General features: G+C 33.4%; 1 protein-coding gene across 3 annotated transcripts; it reads left to right on the top strand.

The window, feature by feature from the left end:
* Positions 1 to 1,480: 1,480 nt before the first annotated feature.
* On the top strand, positions 1,481 to 12,679 carry LOC109796568 (histone deacetylase HDT1). Of its 3 annotated transcripts, none has more exons than XM_020356234.3 (10): positions 1,481 to 1,616; positions 7,365 to 7,435; positions 7,532 to 7,749; positions 7,881 to 7,903; positions 8,008 to 8,043; positions 8,119 to 8,297; positions 9,043 to 9,144; positions 9,221 to 9,311; positions 12,124 to 12,244; positions 12,341 to 12,679. In XM_020356234.3, the coding sequence occupies exons 1-10, from the start codon at positions 1,604 to 1,606 to the stop codon at positions 12,399 to 12,401; spliced, it is 915 nt and encodes a 304-aa protein (XP_020211823.1). In that variant the 5' UTR covers positions 1,481 to 1,603; the 3' UTR covers positions 12,402 to 12,679. The 3 variants fall into 3 exon arrangements, with proteins under 3 accessions (XP_020211823.1, XP_082933770.1, XP_082933769.1); XM_083077644.1 differs by lacking the exon at positions 1,481 to 1,616 and adding an exon at positions 1,760 to 1,796; XM_083077643.1 differs by lacking the exon at positions 1,481 to 1,616 and adding an exon at positions 6,653 to 6,793.
* Positions 12,680 to 17,701: the final 5,022 nt, after the last annotated feature.

Below are 17,701 nucleotides of genomic sequence, written 5' to 3'. Positions count from 1 at the left end.
GTATTGGGCTCCCTTCCTATGTGGAGAAAAGACCCAAAATTAAGAAGCCCAAATTTTGTCTCACTTAAAAACCAAGTGGAGAGGGGTCTCTCAGGGTGAAAAAAAGAGAGAGAAAATTACACAACCGTCAGGGAGAGAAAGAAGAGAGAAAGAGAGCAAAAATTTGGTTCCCACACACAGAGCAATTTTAGTAAAATTGCGATCCCCACTTCGTTTACTGTTGGATCAGGCTAGAAATTTGACAGCAGGTTCTTAACACGGTGATCTTCGTTTTGATCGTTGGGATCGTGGATTGGAGGTCTGGTTAGAGAAATCAATTTCGTACAGTTGCTCTAATTTGAGGTTTCTTCTTCTTTATTCTTTAGTTGGAAAGCCTTATTGCTTTAATATATCGGTTGGTTGTAAGCATTGGTTTATGCATTTGATTAGACTCTCTTGTACCCTAATTTGATCATAGTGGAGCTTGATTGACTGACTTATGCCTGTGAGTTTTTACTTCACACATTGAGAGGATTTTTCCACGTTAAAAATATTTGTGTCTCTTTGTAATTATTTTCTGTCATTTATTTATTTTGTTGCTCCTCGTTAATTTTTGCAAGTTGGAAAAATTATTTCTACTGCATATTTTGGTACACTTGATTATTCTGTTGTTATTTCCCCTATCAATAACTTGTATTATTAATAAATTAATAGAAGCATTAACTTATATGCCATATAAAAAAAAGTCATTAATCCACTTTAGAATTAATACTTCATCCGCCCTTATTTATAAGACCATTTTAACTAATTGTTATTCTTTAATAAAAAGTGACTAATTTAGCTAATTGTATTAATTTTGTGAATAATGAGTATTATTTTTCCAAAAATGCCCTTAATTTTTTTTCTCAAAATTAATAATCTCTCTGCTTAATTATTTTTGTAATTATTGTCTCTAATCATTATTATAGCACACTTTTAACCAAATAATATAATTAATATAGGTAATTATGTTAATTAATTTTATAAATTAAAATTGTAATATACTAATTTAACCATTTTCATGGGAAAGATGAAAATATTAAAAATTTGTATCTATACCAATAAAATTGAGAAATGTTAGTCAGAGAAAAAATATTTATCAATTTTTCAAGAAACACACATTCTTATAACATTTAATAGACTAAAAAATAAAAATAAAACTAATATCCTATAAAAGTTGTAAAATGTCTTATAAAAATAATAATATTTTTTTAAATTGTGACTTATAACAAAAATCAAGAAGAGTAATTAATATTTGAAGAGAGAATAATTAATTAATGATATTTTAAGAAAATTATAATTAATATTAATATATTTAGAAATTAGAGAAAGAGTTTTATAAAAAATAATTTATTTTAAAAAGAAGTGAGGTAGTATTTGATTTCTAATAATTTGAAAAAAAATTGTATTATTTGTTTATAATGTAAAGAACTCAGTACTACATATAAAAAAATAATTTATTCAAATTCAAATTGTAAACTAGTAAAATACGAATTAGTAAATTAATTCGATCTAAACACACTCGGAACTTTCTGGAAACAGTTCTTGTTCTCCCAGCTTTCTCTCTCTCTCTCTCTTTGCATACATGGAGTTTTGGGGTAAACACCATTTCTTCTCAGTTCTCACTTCATTTCCTACGCCTCGCCCTGTCTCTTCTGTTTCGGGTTTTTTGTTCTGAGTTTTCCTTCTTCCATATTTTTACTGTGAAATTGTGTGAACTCATCGTTGATTTTTTTTTTCTTTCCATTTTTTGAGGATGAAAAAAGTCCTTTATTTTGGTAGGATGTGCTGAACTTGTGCTTTTGCTAGGTTTATAAGATAATCATGTATTTTCATGCATATATTTTTATATTATTCTATTTGTTAATGTGTATTTTATTATGTGTGGTAATTGTCCTTAGGTTTTTGTGAATTTTGGTTTCTGGATAATATTGGTGCAAATGCGATCAAAGTTTCTATAGTTATAGTTACTTGTTACTCCACTATTAACAATTATCATCCCGACCATCGCGAATGTTATATGCCACAGGTGCCACTTCCGCGGTAATTGTTTATAGGAAACACCCTTGCATCTTCATCGTCTGATTTTTGATATCAATGTCATAGGACTGCTATTCACTTCATAGATCATTTGTCAAATTATTAAGTTTGTGAAAAACTTCATCGCTCTGCCAAATTTTCAGCGTGTTAAAGGATGTAAGAAAAGAGAGAGAAACGAAAAGCCAGAGTAACAGATTTGTAACTGAATTTTATTATATGAAAACTGTTCTGTTTACAATATGTAGAACACTATATATAATACAGCTAAGTATTCACTAACTATAGTTTAGTAAACTAGAGTTAGCAACCCAGAGTCAGTTTGATAACTGCTCTTTACAATACATTCACACACCCCCCCACAAACTTAAGTTGGGTGAGAAGAAAAGGGAAGCTCAACAACTTTAAGTTTGTCTCTCAAAATTAAAAATCTGGTAGAAGAAAGAGGCTTGGTGAGAGCATCAGCCCATTGATCTGAGGCAGGAATATGTTGAACAGTGAGTTGATTGGCAAGAACTTTTTCTCTCACAAAGAAAAGATTAATCTCCATATGCTTTGTTATTGAATGTAGAACCGGATTGTGAGCAAGAGACACCGTGCTTTGATTATCACAGTAGATTGTAGGAGTGGAAAAAGGAACCCTTAATTCATGAAGTAGAGTTTGAATCCATAGAACTTCAGAAGTAGCTTGAGCTAAGCTTCTGTACTCAGCCTCTGTACTTGATCTAGCCACGACAGGTTGTTTCCGAGACCACCACGAAATCAGATTGGGACCAAGAAAAATAGTTGCACCAGATGTTGATCTTCTGTCATCAGGGTCAGCTGCCCAATCAGCATCACAATATGCATACAGTGAAAAGGGTTGATGAACACGAGCTGGTTGAAGATGTAAACCATAGAACATTGTACCCTTAAGATACCTTAAAATTCTCTTGACTGCATTCCAATGACTTTCAAGAGGATGAGCCATAAATTGACAAACTTTGTTGACAGCAAAACTAAGCTCAGGTCTGGTTATGGTTGCATATTGAAGTGCTCCAACAACTGATCTGTAGAATGTAGAATCAGCTAGAGTGTCTGAACCATGTTTGGATAACTTGCAGGATGACACCATAGGAGATGAAATAGCATTGGCTTCAAGCATATTAGTTCTTTGAAGCAAATCTCTGATGTATTTACTTTGTGTGAGAAGAACTGATCCATTCTGTAAGTGTCTGACTTCTATTCCCAAGAAGTAGTCCAGCTTGCCAAGTTGTTTGAGGGAAAAAATGGAATTAAGCTGATCTATAAGTTGCTGAGTGAACTGAAAAGAATTCCCTGTAATTATGATGTCATCAACATATACAAGAAGATAGACAATATTAGATTGCATGTGATAGGTAAACAGAGAAGGATCACACTTGCTGGCCTTAAATCCAAACTGTAGTAAAGTATATTGTAGTCTCTCAAACCATTGACGTGGAGCCTGTTTTAGACCATATAGTGCCTTGTTTAATTTGCAAACAAGAGTAGAATCAGGAACTTCAAATCCAGGAGGTTGTTGCATATAAACAGTTTCATTTAGTGAGCCATTTAAAAAGGCATTGTTTACATCTAACTGATGAATGTCCCAATGATTTGAGATAGCTAGAGTGAGGATCAATCTGATGGTAACAGGTTTGATGACTGGTGAAAAAGTCTCATTAAAATCAAAACCTAGTTGCTGAAGAAAGCCCTTAGCCACTAATCTGGCTTTATATCTGTTTACAGACCCATCAGAATTTTCTTTAATTCTGAAAACCCACTTGCAGCCAATGGCATTTCTGTCAGGAGGTAACTGTACAAGAGTCCACGTATTATTTTTAAGAAGAGCAGAATATTCCTGTTTCATGGCTTCAAGCCATTTAGGATCCTTTAAGGCTTGCTTAACATTCTTTGGTTCAGATTGAGCAAGAAGAACAGAGGGATATTTGGGTTTGTGAATGCCAGATTTAGATCTAGTTTGCATAGGGTGAACATTCTGTGACTGGACAGGAGAAGTAGATTGCGGATCAGTGTTGGACAGAGATGAAGTTGAGTTGGTAGACAAAGTGTTAGGTGAAGAACAAATAGGATCAGTGGAGGGAGTAGAATTGTGTACAGTGAGTTGTGGAGACAGAGGTTGAACAATTGGAATGGAAGTGGATACCTCAGTTTGAGAGCTAGATAATGTATGTGATGATTGAGTTATGGATGAGGGAAACAACTCATGATAAGGAAAACGATACTCATTGAATACAACATCTTTGGAGATAAAAATTTTTCCTGTAGGAGAAAGACATTTATATCCTTTATGAGAAGTAGAGTACCCTAAGAATACACACTCATGAGATCTAAAATCTAACTTGTGTTTACTGTATGGTCTCAGAAGAGGAAAGCATGCACATCCAAAGGTTTTAAGAAAGATATAGTCTGGAGGCTGTTTAAACAAAATAGTATATGGAACAGCATATTTGAGTGAGGCAGTTGGTAATCTATTGATAAGATAAACAGCAGTACAAAATGCTGAATCCCAAAATTTTAAAGGAAGAGACGCATGACTAAGAAGAGTTAAGCCAAGTTCTACTATATGTCTATGCTTTCTTTCAATTACTCCATTTTGATGATGAGTGTGAGGACATATAACTCTATGATTAACACCTAAATCTTTTAAGTATTTAGACAAAGGTCTGAATTCACCACCCCAATCAGTTTGAATACTTTTAAGAGAAGTATTAAATTGTAACTCAACCATCATTTTGAATTGTTTGAACACAGTGAGAGTATCAGATTTGTTTTGCAGTAGATAGATCCATGTAAAACGAGAATAAGCATCAACAAAGCTTAAGTAATATTTGTAACTATTCGAAGATTGTATGGGGGCTGGTCCCCACAAGTCACTGTACACTAATTCCAAGGGATTTTTATACACTGAATCAGACAAATTGGAAGGCAAACGATGTGCTTTGCCCATACAACAAGCATTACAAAAGAAACCATCAATTTTATTCACAACAGGAATATTACATTGTTGAGAAACAAGCTTTTGAACATGAAAATTTGGATGACCTAATCTAGCATGCCATAAGGTATGAGAGCTAGACTTGACATTATTCAATACATCAACATCAGAAACTACAGTATTGGAATTATTAGAAACTATGAATGCTGAGGAGTTGCTTGGAGCAGCTTGAAGCTGAAGATTAGGAAAGCAGTATAAACCATCAGATCCCACATTTCCTTGCACCAACACTTCATTGGTGACCTGAGATTTAACCAAGCAATAAGTGGGATGAAATTCAAAATATACAGAATTATCTTTAGCAAACTTACTAACACTGATAAGATTTTTTGTAATATGAGGAACATGTAAAAGATTATGTAGAGCTAGAGACATTTTAGGATTATTTTGAGAGGTAAAATAGGATGAACCAGAAGAATGAATAGGCAAACCTTGACCGTTGCCAATGAATATCTGATATGGTCCTTCAAAAGGACTCATTTGTTGAATATTCTGTTGTTCTCCTGTCACATGAAATGAAGCACCGGAATCAGGAAACCAATTTGTAGGATTGCTAGTTGAGCTTGTGTTGGTCATCATAACACTAGGCTGTTGAGAAGCAGCAGGTCTCATGTTTCGATTCATTTGATTGTTGAAGTTGGGAACCATAGAGTTATGTTGTTGCTGATTAAACTGATTCTGAAATCCACCGGTCTGATTGTTAAATGAAAAACCAGGGTTCTGAAAGCTAGGATTCTGAGAGTAGCTTCCTTGAAAATTGTAAGCCATCAAAGGTTGATAGTTTTGATCAAATCAATGATAACAATATGCAGCAATATGACCAATTTTATGGCAAACTTGACACTGAACACCTGAAAACCTTCCACCGCGACCACGTCCACGTCGACCTCCGCGACCACGATAGGTGTTTCTTCCAGCATTCATTTCCGTATCAACATCTTGTGAAAACTGATTAGATTGATTTGTAGACTCAGTTTTCAGTTGCAAACTAGAGTTAGGGTTTGTTATTGGAGCCTGTGTTAAGTTTATTGACGCTGATTCTGACAGAAGTCTCTTGTATTTTTGAAGACGCATCTCGTGTGCCAGCAAAAGAGCTTCAACTTCTTCAATTGAAGGAGTTTCAAATTTACTTTCAACAACAGAAATCACAGAGTTGTAGTCTTGTGAGAGACCTTCAAGAATTACATCAACATGTTCTTGTAAGGAAACTGATTCTCCAACAGACGCTAGCGCATCAACAAGAGCTTTGATGCGAAGAAGAAATTCTTCCATAGGTTTTTCTTCAAGAGAAGTTGATCGGAGTTCGGTTCGTAACTGTCGAGCTCTTGCTCGAGTTTGTTTATGAAAATAATCGTGAATCTTGTCCCAAACTTGATACGAGTGATTGCTTCCTAAAACGCGAGACAGAATCGTAGGAGAAAGTGAAGATTGAAGCCACGACATGAGCATTTGATCTTGCTGCTCCCAGACGATGTATTCGGGATTAAACTTTCCTGCATCTCGATCTGTTTCGTTCAAGAATCTGAGTGGAATTTTTGGACAAACAACAAAGTGTTGGAGTCGATGAGCTTTGATGACTGGTTCGACTTGTTGACGCCATATGAGGAAGTTCGTCTCATCTAACTTCGACGAAATCGTGTGCGCAAACGTAATTAGGGAAGACGAAGGTTGCAGCGAAGACGCTTCAGCCATTGATGATCGTCAAGCTCTTGATACCATGTAAGAAAAGAGAGAGAAACGAAAAGCCAGAGTAACAGATTTGTAACTGAATTTTATTATATGAAAACTGTTCTGTTTACAATATGTAGAACACTATATATAATACAGCTAAGTATTCACTAACTATAGTTTAGTAAACTAGAGTTAGCAACCCAGAGTCAGTTTGATAACTGCTCATTACAATACATTCACAAAGGATAACTCTGTTTGAAAATGTCTTGAAGTATTTGACCCCTAAGTTTCTGTTGTAAATAAAATTTAGTATGTTATTTTATACTAAAATTTAATGTTGAGTTTGTAAAGGTGGGTCCTGTGCAATGACAACTATTTACAGTTGCAAAAAATAACTAGATTTGTTTCTCTATTTGTGTTTTTTATCCTGTTGAAAGACATCTTGGGTTGGGGATGTGGAATGAAGATAAGTAATCATCTTTTTGTGATAGAGACGCAGCTTATGATACCAAATTTGCGGAATTTTTTTTATTTGATGTTACATTCATGAGGACAAAAATGTTGATAATCTAACGAGGCTTATTAAATTAACATCTTGTTTATTTACAATCCTTTTTAGGTGTTGAGGTGAAAAGTGGAGAATCTCTCAAGGTTGACCCAGGAGATGATAAGATTGTTCACCTTTCAAATGTATATCCTTATATGATGACTTGTAAACATCGAGTCATTCTTCTTACTTGGAATTGGTGATGGTTTTGTTTTAATGATTAAATTATCATGTGGCAGGCATGCCTGGGGGATGTGACTAAGGATAAAGGAGGTGAACCTGTAGCCCTGTATGTGAAGTTTGGTAACCAGAAGCTTGTACTTGGAACGCTTTCTTCTGATAAATTTCCTCAAATATCTTATGATCTGGTATTTGAGAAGGAATTTGAGCTATCCCATAACTGGAAAAATGGAAGTGTCTTCTTTACTGGATTTAAAGCTGAGTCTCACTTGGAGTCATATCCTTTTCAATACTGTTTTTGTTTGTTATGAAAACATAGTTTCTCTTGATAGTCACTAATGCATTCTATAATGTTCTCACGGATATGCATAATACATGTCCTTAACTTCATTCTTCTTTTATCTTTACTGATAATGATGAAGATTCTGATGGTGAGATACTCTTCTTGACTTTATTTATTTATATATTATTATTATTATTATTATTATTATGCGACTTATTTGCATCTGAACTTTGTCTATTATCTTCCTTTCAGATTTTGATGAAGATATTCCAGTCAGTGCTGCCAATGGTAAATATGTCCATCTTATATTGTTATAATGTCAGAAAGCAGTTTATATAGTGTATATTGTGAACATTTATATAGGGAAACCTGAGTTTGAGGTAAAGAATGGTGTCAAATCTAATGCAAATGAAGCTAAACAGAAGGAGAAGAAAGCAGATCCAAGAAAGGATGAGAAGGCTATGGAAAAGGATGCAAGCGACGAAGATGAAGATGAAGATTCATCTGAAGCTGATTCTGATGAGGATTCAAGTGAAGACAAGGTATATGTATAAACTAGAAAGTGGCTTTTATAATGGACTGTTGATGGTCTTGACTCTTGCATGGTTTGTTTGATGGTATTGAATTTTTAGGCTGCTGTTAATGAAATGATATTCTTTGAAAAATTCAATTCCAAAATACTATTGATTGACCAGAAAAGGACAGAATAATAAGTGTATAGATGTTTTTAACAAAAATGCATGGCAATGTCATTGCTAGGTATGAGAGAAACTTGATTGCTTGGCAGTAAAGCATTTCTTTGATGATTCTTACTGTGATAAACACTTATAAATGTAGATGAAGCATTTTGATGGGTATATTCTGACTTCAAGGGGAATTTGTTTTCACGTGTATTTTTACTCATCTATTTTGATTTTCTTGTGTTAATTATGAATATCTTTTATGTTATTAAATATCAGCTTGTGAATTTGTTGATGATTATTGTAGTTCAGTTTTTTTTATTGGTTGTCCAATTTGTCCTCGTAATCATTTACTCATTATTCTTCTGGCCACTAATGATAAGAGTTGTCCACTGTGCGATCCAAGTAAGATTTTGAAATATGTTTTCTATTCTACATGTTTGATTATGAGTAATCATATCAGGGGCATTGTGTTTCTTATTTATATTATTAATCTGGTGTTAGCTTGTTATTCTGACTAGTGACTAGTGAATTTTGAATTGGAGGAGGTTTTAAATGTTTTAGTTTTTTTAATTGATTAGTTTTTCTGTAATTATATATTGTTTAGCTCACAGTGAATGGTGACATAGAAAGTAGTGAAGGTGATGATGATAGCGATGAGGAGGAGGATGATGATGATGAATCTGATTATGAGAAGACACCCAAGAAGGTAAGGAGGGACTATATGGTACTATATTTATGTTGTTGGTTTTTGAATTTAACATTCTCTTTCTTTTCTCATATAGATTGAAGCAAGCAATAAGAGGGTTATTGACTCTTCTAAGAAAACACCTGTTCCTGTGAAGAAGACAAAATTCGTTACTCCTCAGAAGACTGGTTAGTTTTGTTTTCTTCCAAACTCTTTCTTGTGTTGTGTGAGATTTGTATTTGTAAATCACGTATTTTGTTTTTCACTCCAAGTCTTATTTGTTTTATAACTCATTTTGGGTGTGCTAAATTGGATACCATAAGTAGTGAATAATGTAATTTAGATGTGAGTTTTTAGGGTAGTTAATAGCAGCTTTTCATGCTGTTATCAAGTATAAGGTTGAGAATAATGTGCTTTGGCGCTGTGGCAGAGTGGTTCAGTGTTCTGGCCGTAGCGAATGGGATAGTGCAACTATTCTGTTTTTCCAAAAAAACACGTCGCCTATCTCTCTCATTTGATGCTTTTCTTTGACACATCCCTCCCATCTCTTCCAACTGTCTCTGGCAGTGTGCGTGTGGCCATCTTTGGTGGCATGCGACTGTTCTGCAGTTGTTTTTCCCAAAAAAAAGTTCTGCAAATGTGCATGCGTCAAGGGTTGCAGAAATACCAGACCTGTGTCTGCTTTTGGGAGAAGAGAAGATGGTTGAATTTTGTGAGGATACTGCGGCTGAATGGCTGATGGGAGAAAGAGGCTGGGTTTTTATGTTTCTAGAGTCAGAATGGATTCTGGGCTTTCACCTCAAATTTGCCCTTCTAACCCAAAACAGTCCTGTAATTGGGTAAACCGGTAAAGTGTTATTTTTATTTTTTATTATTAATCATATACTAAACTTTTGTAAAACTATAAGATACTCTAATATTTAAGAATATAGTAAAAATATAGAAAGCATTATTACATAATTATATAATACATATTATATAATACAGAGAAATATACAAATATAATAATAAACTAATATTTTAGCCTATGCAATGCACAAACTAAATATTTATTATATATAACTAAAATTTATAACAAACTATATATATAAATACACATTAAGTTGAATATATAAATCCTATTTAAAAATTGTATAAATTAATATTTTAAACATATTAATTACATTTTATATTTATGATAAATAATTTATATTATAGCATAATATTATTTTTTATTTATTGATAATTTATTTTAAAGTATTAAAATTTAATTCATAAATAATTATGATAAATAAAAACCAAATTAAAATTAGATAAGAAGTTAAAAAATCTTTAAAAACTCTTGTAGAAAAGATCCTTAAAAACTCTTGTAGAAGTTTGTGTTTAATTTATAAGGGTTAATATATAGAAAAAATTAATAATTAAATAGAATTAACATAATCAGAAATAATATATATATATATTAAAAAAATCATAATAATGGCCATCCTGCTATGCTATCCCGCTTTAGTGTATTTGGGACTGCATTCTATGCTCTGCTATCTGGGATTTAAAACATTGTATTCAAGTCGTCATGACTTGTTGCTTTGGTCTCCCCAAGCTAAATTGGATACATTAAGATGTGAATAATGTAATTTAGATGTGAGGTCTTAGAGTAGTTAATAGCAGTATTTTGTGCTGTTATCAAGATATCATGGCTTGTTGCTTGATCTCACCATTATGCATTACTCATCGCATCACATTTTCTTGTAGCAGATCTCATTCGTAGTTATCATTGTAAACAATGGCTGCTATGTATTCGCAGTCACTATTTTAATCAGGGGGAAATCCCCGTTACCCTTTTTTTATATGATGAGTTCCACTAGTTGTTTAAGGTAATTTTGTGATTTCATAATTTATGGTCAAATGTGTTTTAGAGTTGGAAACCTTCTCCCAAAATCATTTGCTTGCCCCTCAAGTTTGAATCTTGGAAATTGGTTAAGCACACCCCTTTGACCTAAATTATTTGCCTCCTCCTTGTGTTTTAGAGTTGGAAACCTTCTCCCAAAATCATTTTCTGGCTAAGCCTTGCCATTTACCAGTAACCCATTAGCATTCTGGTCCAACCCATTTCTAATCTTTGCAGCAACTCCCTCGACTGTTTTTCTCTTCTTTGAGCTATCTGTTTATTTAATTTGCAAAGTTGTGATTGGTGATTTCTGTTGAAAAGGTTATTGTTAATGACATTATTTGGCCAAAAAAAGGCACCAAATGTAATTAGGGGAGTTGCTCCTTCTGCTCTTGCCAAGAAATTCAAGTAAAGACATGGATTTATTTTGTAGATATCAAAAGCAACTATGTAATTAGAAAAGGTGAAGTGGCAAACAAGCATAAATTATGCTTGTGATAAAGAAGCAATAGCTCGAGATGTTCAGTCTGTAGCTTGATATTTTTATGTAAATGGAATATCTTTCAATATTGTGCATTCAAAAAGTTTTGAGCTGATGGTTAAAATAATTGGAAATGATTGTGCACACCTAAAATCTCAAGCTATCATGAAGTACGAGTTTCCCTCTATGAAGAGGAACAAAAGGTTTCAAGCTGATGGTTGAAATTATTGGAAATTATTGTGCACAGCTAAGGGTCTTGAGCTATCATGAAGTAAGAGTTTCACACTGTAAAGAGGAATTAGAGAAAAGGAAATGTTGAAGGGTGACAACTAGAATGAACGTTTGATGTTTGTGTGGGAGATATAATATAAATTATTAATGTGCCTTGACCTAACAGTATAAGCTTTTAGAATAGTTAGTTCATGACGTGGTATGAGAGCCTCTATGAATTAGTCTAGAGTCTAATCTACATTGCCTTTTTATTCTTCTAATAAAAGTTGAATTTTAGGACAGGGTAGGTTAGCTTGTGAGTTTACATAAGTTAGACTGCTAGTTTTAACCATGTTTGATTCATTTTTTGTCTGTGCATGCATGTTGTAACCACAGTAAAACTGAAACGATATTGATGAGAATTAATAATCTGTTCATTCAGATGGCAAAAGTGTTGTCCATGTTGCAACTCCTCACCCTTCTAAGCAGGCTGGTAAAGCAACTGTTAATAACAAGCAGACTCCAAGGTCAGGTGGAGATTACACCTGCAAGTCTTGCAACAGGTGATTGAAGTTGTCTTTTTATATTTCCTTTTTCTTTTCTTTTTTGCAAGTAATCAGGCACATAAATTCACGCATAATTTTTATATTGCTTTGCAGGTCATTTAAGACAGATGATGCCTTAAATTCGCATAATAAGGCCAAGCACAGTGCTAAGTGAAGGTTTAGTTTGTGCATGAACAGTGATTATGTTGATGTTTATGGTTTTGGATCATAGTGAAAAACATTTTAGTTGATGTAGGAAAGCTAGTCTAGTGATTTTCGTATTCAACTTGAGGGTTTGTGGTAACTGGGCTTTGACCTTGATCCCATGTTGGCCTGCTTTCAACTGAGTTCTTGCTATATTTGTCTTTGTGATGACATGCGTAAAATACTCCCTGACACTCGTGAAATAAGTTTTCCTAACAAAGTGAATTTGGAGTTAATGTTGCTAAGCCATCAACCAGTGTTTTTAATTATAATTAGATGGAGCCTTTTTTTCTTTTTTCTTTTTATCACTTTTATAGGTTTATTCGTATAATGCTAATCTTCAACTAATTTTTAAGATGCCTTATATTTTATTAGGGATACATTGATGCTTTAAATAGAGCCTTTTGATAATTATTGGGAATTTGGACTTTATATTTTAAAAGTCCAAAGTATTATTTTTATAAAAAAACAGTAAGCCTGTTTATAAAAATAAAAAGTAATTTATCTTTTTATAAATATTTTAATACTTTAAAAATGTAAGGGTATTCAATACTTATACAAAGTAGAAAAATGATTATGCTTTAGAATTATTCATAAAATAATAGGAGAAAACAAATGTGTTTTGTATTCAAAGCTTTATTATTTATTTATATTTTTTTTAGTTGGAGACTTTTTAAGATGAAAATTAATTACTAAAGTGAGTTTTATCTAGACAATATTTTTTTTTTCAGAAGTAATTACGGATTTTAATTCATATCGATATGTTTAAGACATTCAACTATCCAGCTATCATAGGTTGTTTTTAATCTCAGATTAAAAACAAAATAAGACAAAACAAACTCTTGCCTGTAACGTTAAGACCGTCTTTTTGGTTAGTTGTTTCATATTTAATCTTAACGGTTAATATATCTTCAGAGGTCAATTTTTGTGCGGAGTGGATTGTTAAATATGGCTCTTCTTCATACGATGAACATCTCCTCGTATGTCCCAATTATCCTTCAATTAGGGGAGTAGAACTTCATAGAGTTTAGTTTTGCTCCTTCGTTACTTTTTTCTTTTCTGATTTATTAACATAAACACCATAATATCTGATGCACAAATCTCTGGCCTGCTCTGCATGCATATTTTTCTACCTAAAATTTTAAGTATAGACCAACGCGATGCACAAGCCAGCCTACGAAATGATTAGTAAAAGAAATACACCTATCATGGAATTCCAAAGCTAACATATTACTAAATGTCATATAAATATAAAATAATAAATTTCAGAAACAATTCTATAACAAATTCACGAATTTTAAGAAATTAAATAATTTATTTTGATAAACAAGATAATGTATTTTATTTACGCGACAAATGATAACATTTTCATAAAAGAAATAGTGACATAAAGTAATATACATAGTATTTGCCAAATACTTTATAATTTCTTTTCGTCTGAATTTTTGGTATTTAAAATTTACTTAATATGAATTAATTTTAATAGATGACTCCTAATTTTTCATTAAAATAAAAACATGTGTTAACGTAATGTTCTAAAATTACTCTTTAATATGTAACCAAATGAGATGAATTTATTGACTAAATTGATCTTTTAGCCTCTTTATTTTTTGTAAATACATAATTTTGGTAAAATAGACATATTTTGCCTTTCTATTTTTAAAAAATATGAAATCTTTATCATATTTAAATTTGAGATTTGTTGATTGTAAAAATTTAACGTTACTTAGTAATTTGTCTCTACTTAATTAGCATAATATCTTCCATGCCAACGTATGTCCTTGGCCTTGTGTGGCCAACCTATCTTCATCAATTCCTCTTAAGACCCCATCAAGACCGTCGTTTGCTAATGTGGTGTCCAACACCTTGTCTACTTCTTGCACCTTCTCCCTCCCAAAGCCTATTAAGAAGGGAGATTCTTTCGCTGCCACTCATGTTGCTGGCTGGAAAGTCATACCTCTTGGAAGAGGTTTTTTTGAATTTGAATTTTAACATAGGATCTTGGCACAGTTCTTGCAGCTGGCCTATGGAACTTGGAGCCCGGATTTCTTAGACTATCTCTTTGGAAACCGGATTTCACTCCAAGAAAGTTCAAGAACTCCCTTGCACAAGTTTGGCTGCACATACATGATTTGCCTCAGGAATATTGGTGTGCTAAAATCATTCTTGCTATTGCTTCGGGGGTAGGCACTCCTATTGCTCTTGATCAAGCCACGGTTAATAGAGATTATGGTCATTTTGGACGAGTTCTAGTTGAAATCAATCTTGCTGATCCAATTCCGGACCACTTACTAGTTGAGAGGGAAGGCTTTGCTTTCTATGTTCAATTAGACTTTGATAGGCTACCTGAATTTTGCTCATTATGTCATTGCATTGGTCACACTGATTCATTTTGTAAAATTCAAAAATCTGCAGTTGAGACAAGCAAGCCACCTAAACCGGTTGGTGTTGATCCGCAAAAATCTGCACTTGAGGCAAGCATGAATTCCAATCATGTTGGTGACATTCCAGCTGGTGCTGACCCGCAAAAAGCTGCAGTTGAGGCCAGCATGAAATCAAAACCAGAACGTGATTTTGCAGCTGCTGGTGCAGCTGTCCTTGCACGTGATTTTGCAGCTGGTGCTGCCCATGATGGTGATTCGGTGCATGATAATTCAGCTGCTGATTCGGTGCTGGGTTGTGCAGATGGTGCAGCTGTCCTTGCACGTGATATTGAAGCTGGTGCTGTCCATGTTGGTGTTTCGGTGCATGATAATTCAGCAGCTGATTCGATTTTGGCTTGTGCAGCTGGTGCAGCTGACCTTAGGACTGCTCCACCGTTTGAAGCACATGAGGCTGCAGCTGCTGATTCAGCTGGTCATTTGGACGTAGCAATTCATTCAAAAGTTGCTGATTTTGAAGCTGGTTTAGGTGACTTATTTGGTGACGCAAATGCAACAGCCAATGATAGTCATCATGAGGATTCCCTTGAAGGCATGCCCCCTCTTGAAGATCTCTCCAATGAACAACACCAACTCAGCCCGGATAACATCTCGAGCATAGTTTTAAAAACCGGACCGATGATCGAACCGGTTAAGGTATTGGGTCAGTGAGTCAAAGGTTGAACCGGTGGGTCATTAATTAAACCGCATAACTCGATTTTTATTTATTTTTATTAAAAAATATTCATATTAAATATATTTTATACTTATAAATTTTAATAAATTTATATCTTATTTTAAATTTCTTTTTCTATCTTATTTAAAATTATTTTTATTTTTATTTTGTAAAAAAATACATAAAAAATTACATGTTAAACGGTATATTAATACAAATTAAAAATATAAATAATATGTACATATATAATATACTAGCAATTAATATCACAAAATATTTACATAGATATTATATTATTAAATATATAATTTAAAATTAATAATATACGATAAAAGTTATTTAAGTTGTATATATTACAAAAAACTATATTAGAATAAGTAGTCATTGTTATATTTAATAAGACTTCTTGTTTTTCTATTAAAAGATTCAATTTTCATTATTATTTTTGTGGTTTATGGTCTCTTAAAAAATTTAAAAAAGAAAAAAGAAAAAAGTGGTTGAACCGGTTTGACCCACCAGTTCACCGGTTGAACCGAAAAATTGACCGATTCAATCTGGTTTGAAACGGATCGACTGCATAACCGATCCAATTTAAGATTCGGACCGGATGGACCACTGGTTCCCGGTCTAACCGATCCGACAGGCCGGTTCGGTTCGATTTTTAAATCACTGATCTCAAGTGCTGCACATGTTGATGTGGCTGGTGCAGTAAATGTGACCGCACAAATTCATATTCCAACCACTAGCTCTTGCCACAAGAAGTGGGATTTTGCAGCCATTATGGATGCTGCATCTGAGTCCGAACCAGAGCAGGTGGATCTTTTCCCACATATCCCTAAGACTAAGCCAAGTGTCCCGTATATTCGCGATGTAGAGTTGGATAACCTTCTCAATAAGGCAGCTGACTCTTACGGCAAAGCTTGCGCTGATTTTCCTCCGGCGGTTCAGCATGATATGGCTCTCCTTGAGGCTGCTGGATATGACTGGGAAAAGGGCTGCATTGATCCGCTTAAGGCACAACCTTCTAAGCCTAAAAAGTCAGCATCGGATAGGCCTAGAACCCGAGCAAGATTAAGAGTTTCTAAATCAAATAAGTACTCATGAAGATGATTTCTATGTGTAGTATTTTTTGATTTGGCACTAGAGAAGACATTGGTTAGATTTAGGCAGGTTTTGCTACTGTGCTTTGGCTTTGGCCACTGACCTTGTTTGATTTTATTTTTTATTCTTTCTTTATTTCTTTCCTTTATTTTTCTTAACGAGTTTTGGTTCGATCCCCCAATTGTACTTTTATTTTCTTTTATATTTTAATATACTCTGATATGCTACAGATGAATGGTGTAAGCTGAGGTACTAACCTAGTTAAAATCTCTTGCTCACATAGTGATGCATTAACATATTTATCTTTTTTTTATTTTATTAATAATTTTTATTTACATATTTTTTTAATTTTTTATCTTTAAATAATATATTATTAAATATTACATTATTTAAGTATGAATAAATATTAAAAATTTAATAATTAATAGATATTAATATGAAGAGAATATCAAATTTTATATTTTTAAAATTAGAAGAATTAAATATCCTTATTTTAAAATATATCGGTACCAAAACAGTAGAGGTCAAACTTCCAATTTAGTCAAATTTATTTAAGTATTTATATTTAACCAACTTAAAGAGGACTCGATTAGAAAAAGGAAGTGTAAGCTCAATAGAATGAGGTTCTAGCCCAGGAGGAACTGCTTTGGTTCCAAAAATCCCGGGAAAAAGTGGGTCAAATTTATAAACAGAAATAGCAAATTCTTTGACACCCAAGCAGTGATTAGAAGATAGCGAATCTTTTAATAGATGAGAGTTGGTGCTCAGACGAGGAGATTCTTAAGAAGGAAGCTTCCAGCTATTTCAAGAATATTTTTCAGTCTGAGAGAGCCTATGTCAATGTGACCCCTTCAGCCTTAAGTTAAACCTTTTCAGCTTCTCCTTCTCAGATGTTTAGCTAAGATGTTCTGGGGCGAAATTTTTACTTAAATAATATTTTTTTTAAAAAAAATTACAAAAATATCAACTGTGCAGGTTTATTTACCAATGTAGAACTGTTTACTGTTCATGCTCAGAATTCGGTTCCCGGGGAACCGAATTCTGAGTTGGTTTTAAATTTTTTTTTTTTTTCGT

The sequence above is a fragment of the Cajanus cajan genome, chromosome 6 (assembly GCF_000230855.2).
Source record: "Cajanus cajan strain Asha chromosome 6, NIPB_CcT2T_4, whole genome shotgun sequence".
Taxonomy (NCBI): domain Eukaryota; kingdom Viridiplantae; phylum Streptophyta; class Magnoliopsida; order Fabales; family Fabaceae; genus Cajanus; species Cajanus cajan.
Note: the sequence above shows the minus strand (reverse complement) of the source record. Positions and strands in the feature narration are given on the sequence as shown.

Coding starts and splice junctions, on each gene's coding strand:
- LOC109796568 (XM_083077643.1), top strand. CDS start 6,769: ATGATCGTCAAGCTCTTGATACCAT. Junction 9,145..9,220: donor ATGAGAAGACACCCAAGAAG/GTAAGGAGGGAC, acceptor TTTCTCATATAG/ATTGAAGCAAGCAATAAGAG. Junction 9,312..12,123: donor CGTTACTCCTCAGAAGACTG/GTTAGTTTTGTT, acceptor CTGTTCATTCAG/ATGGCAAAAGTGTTGTCCAT.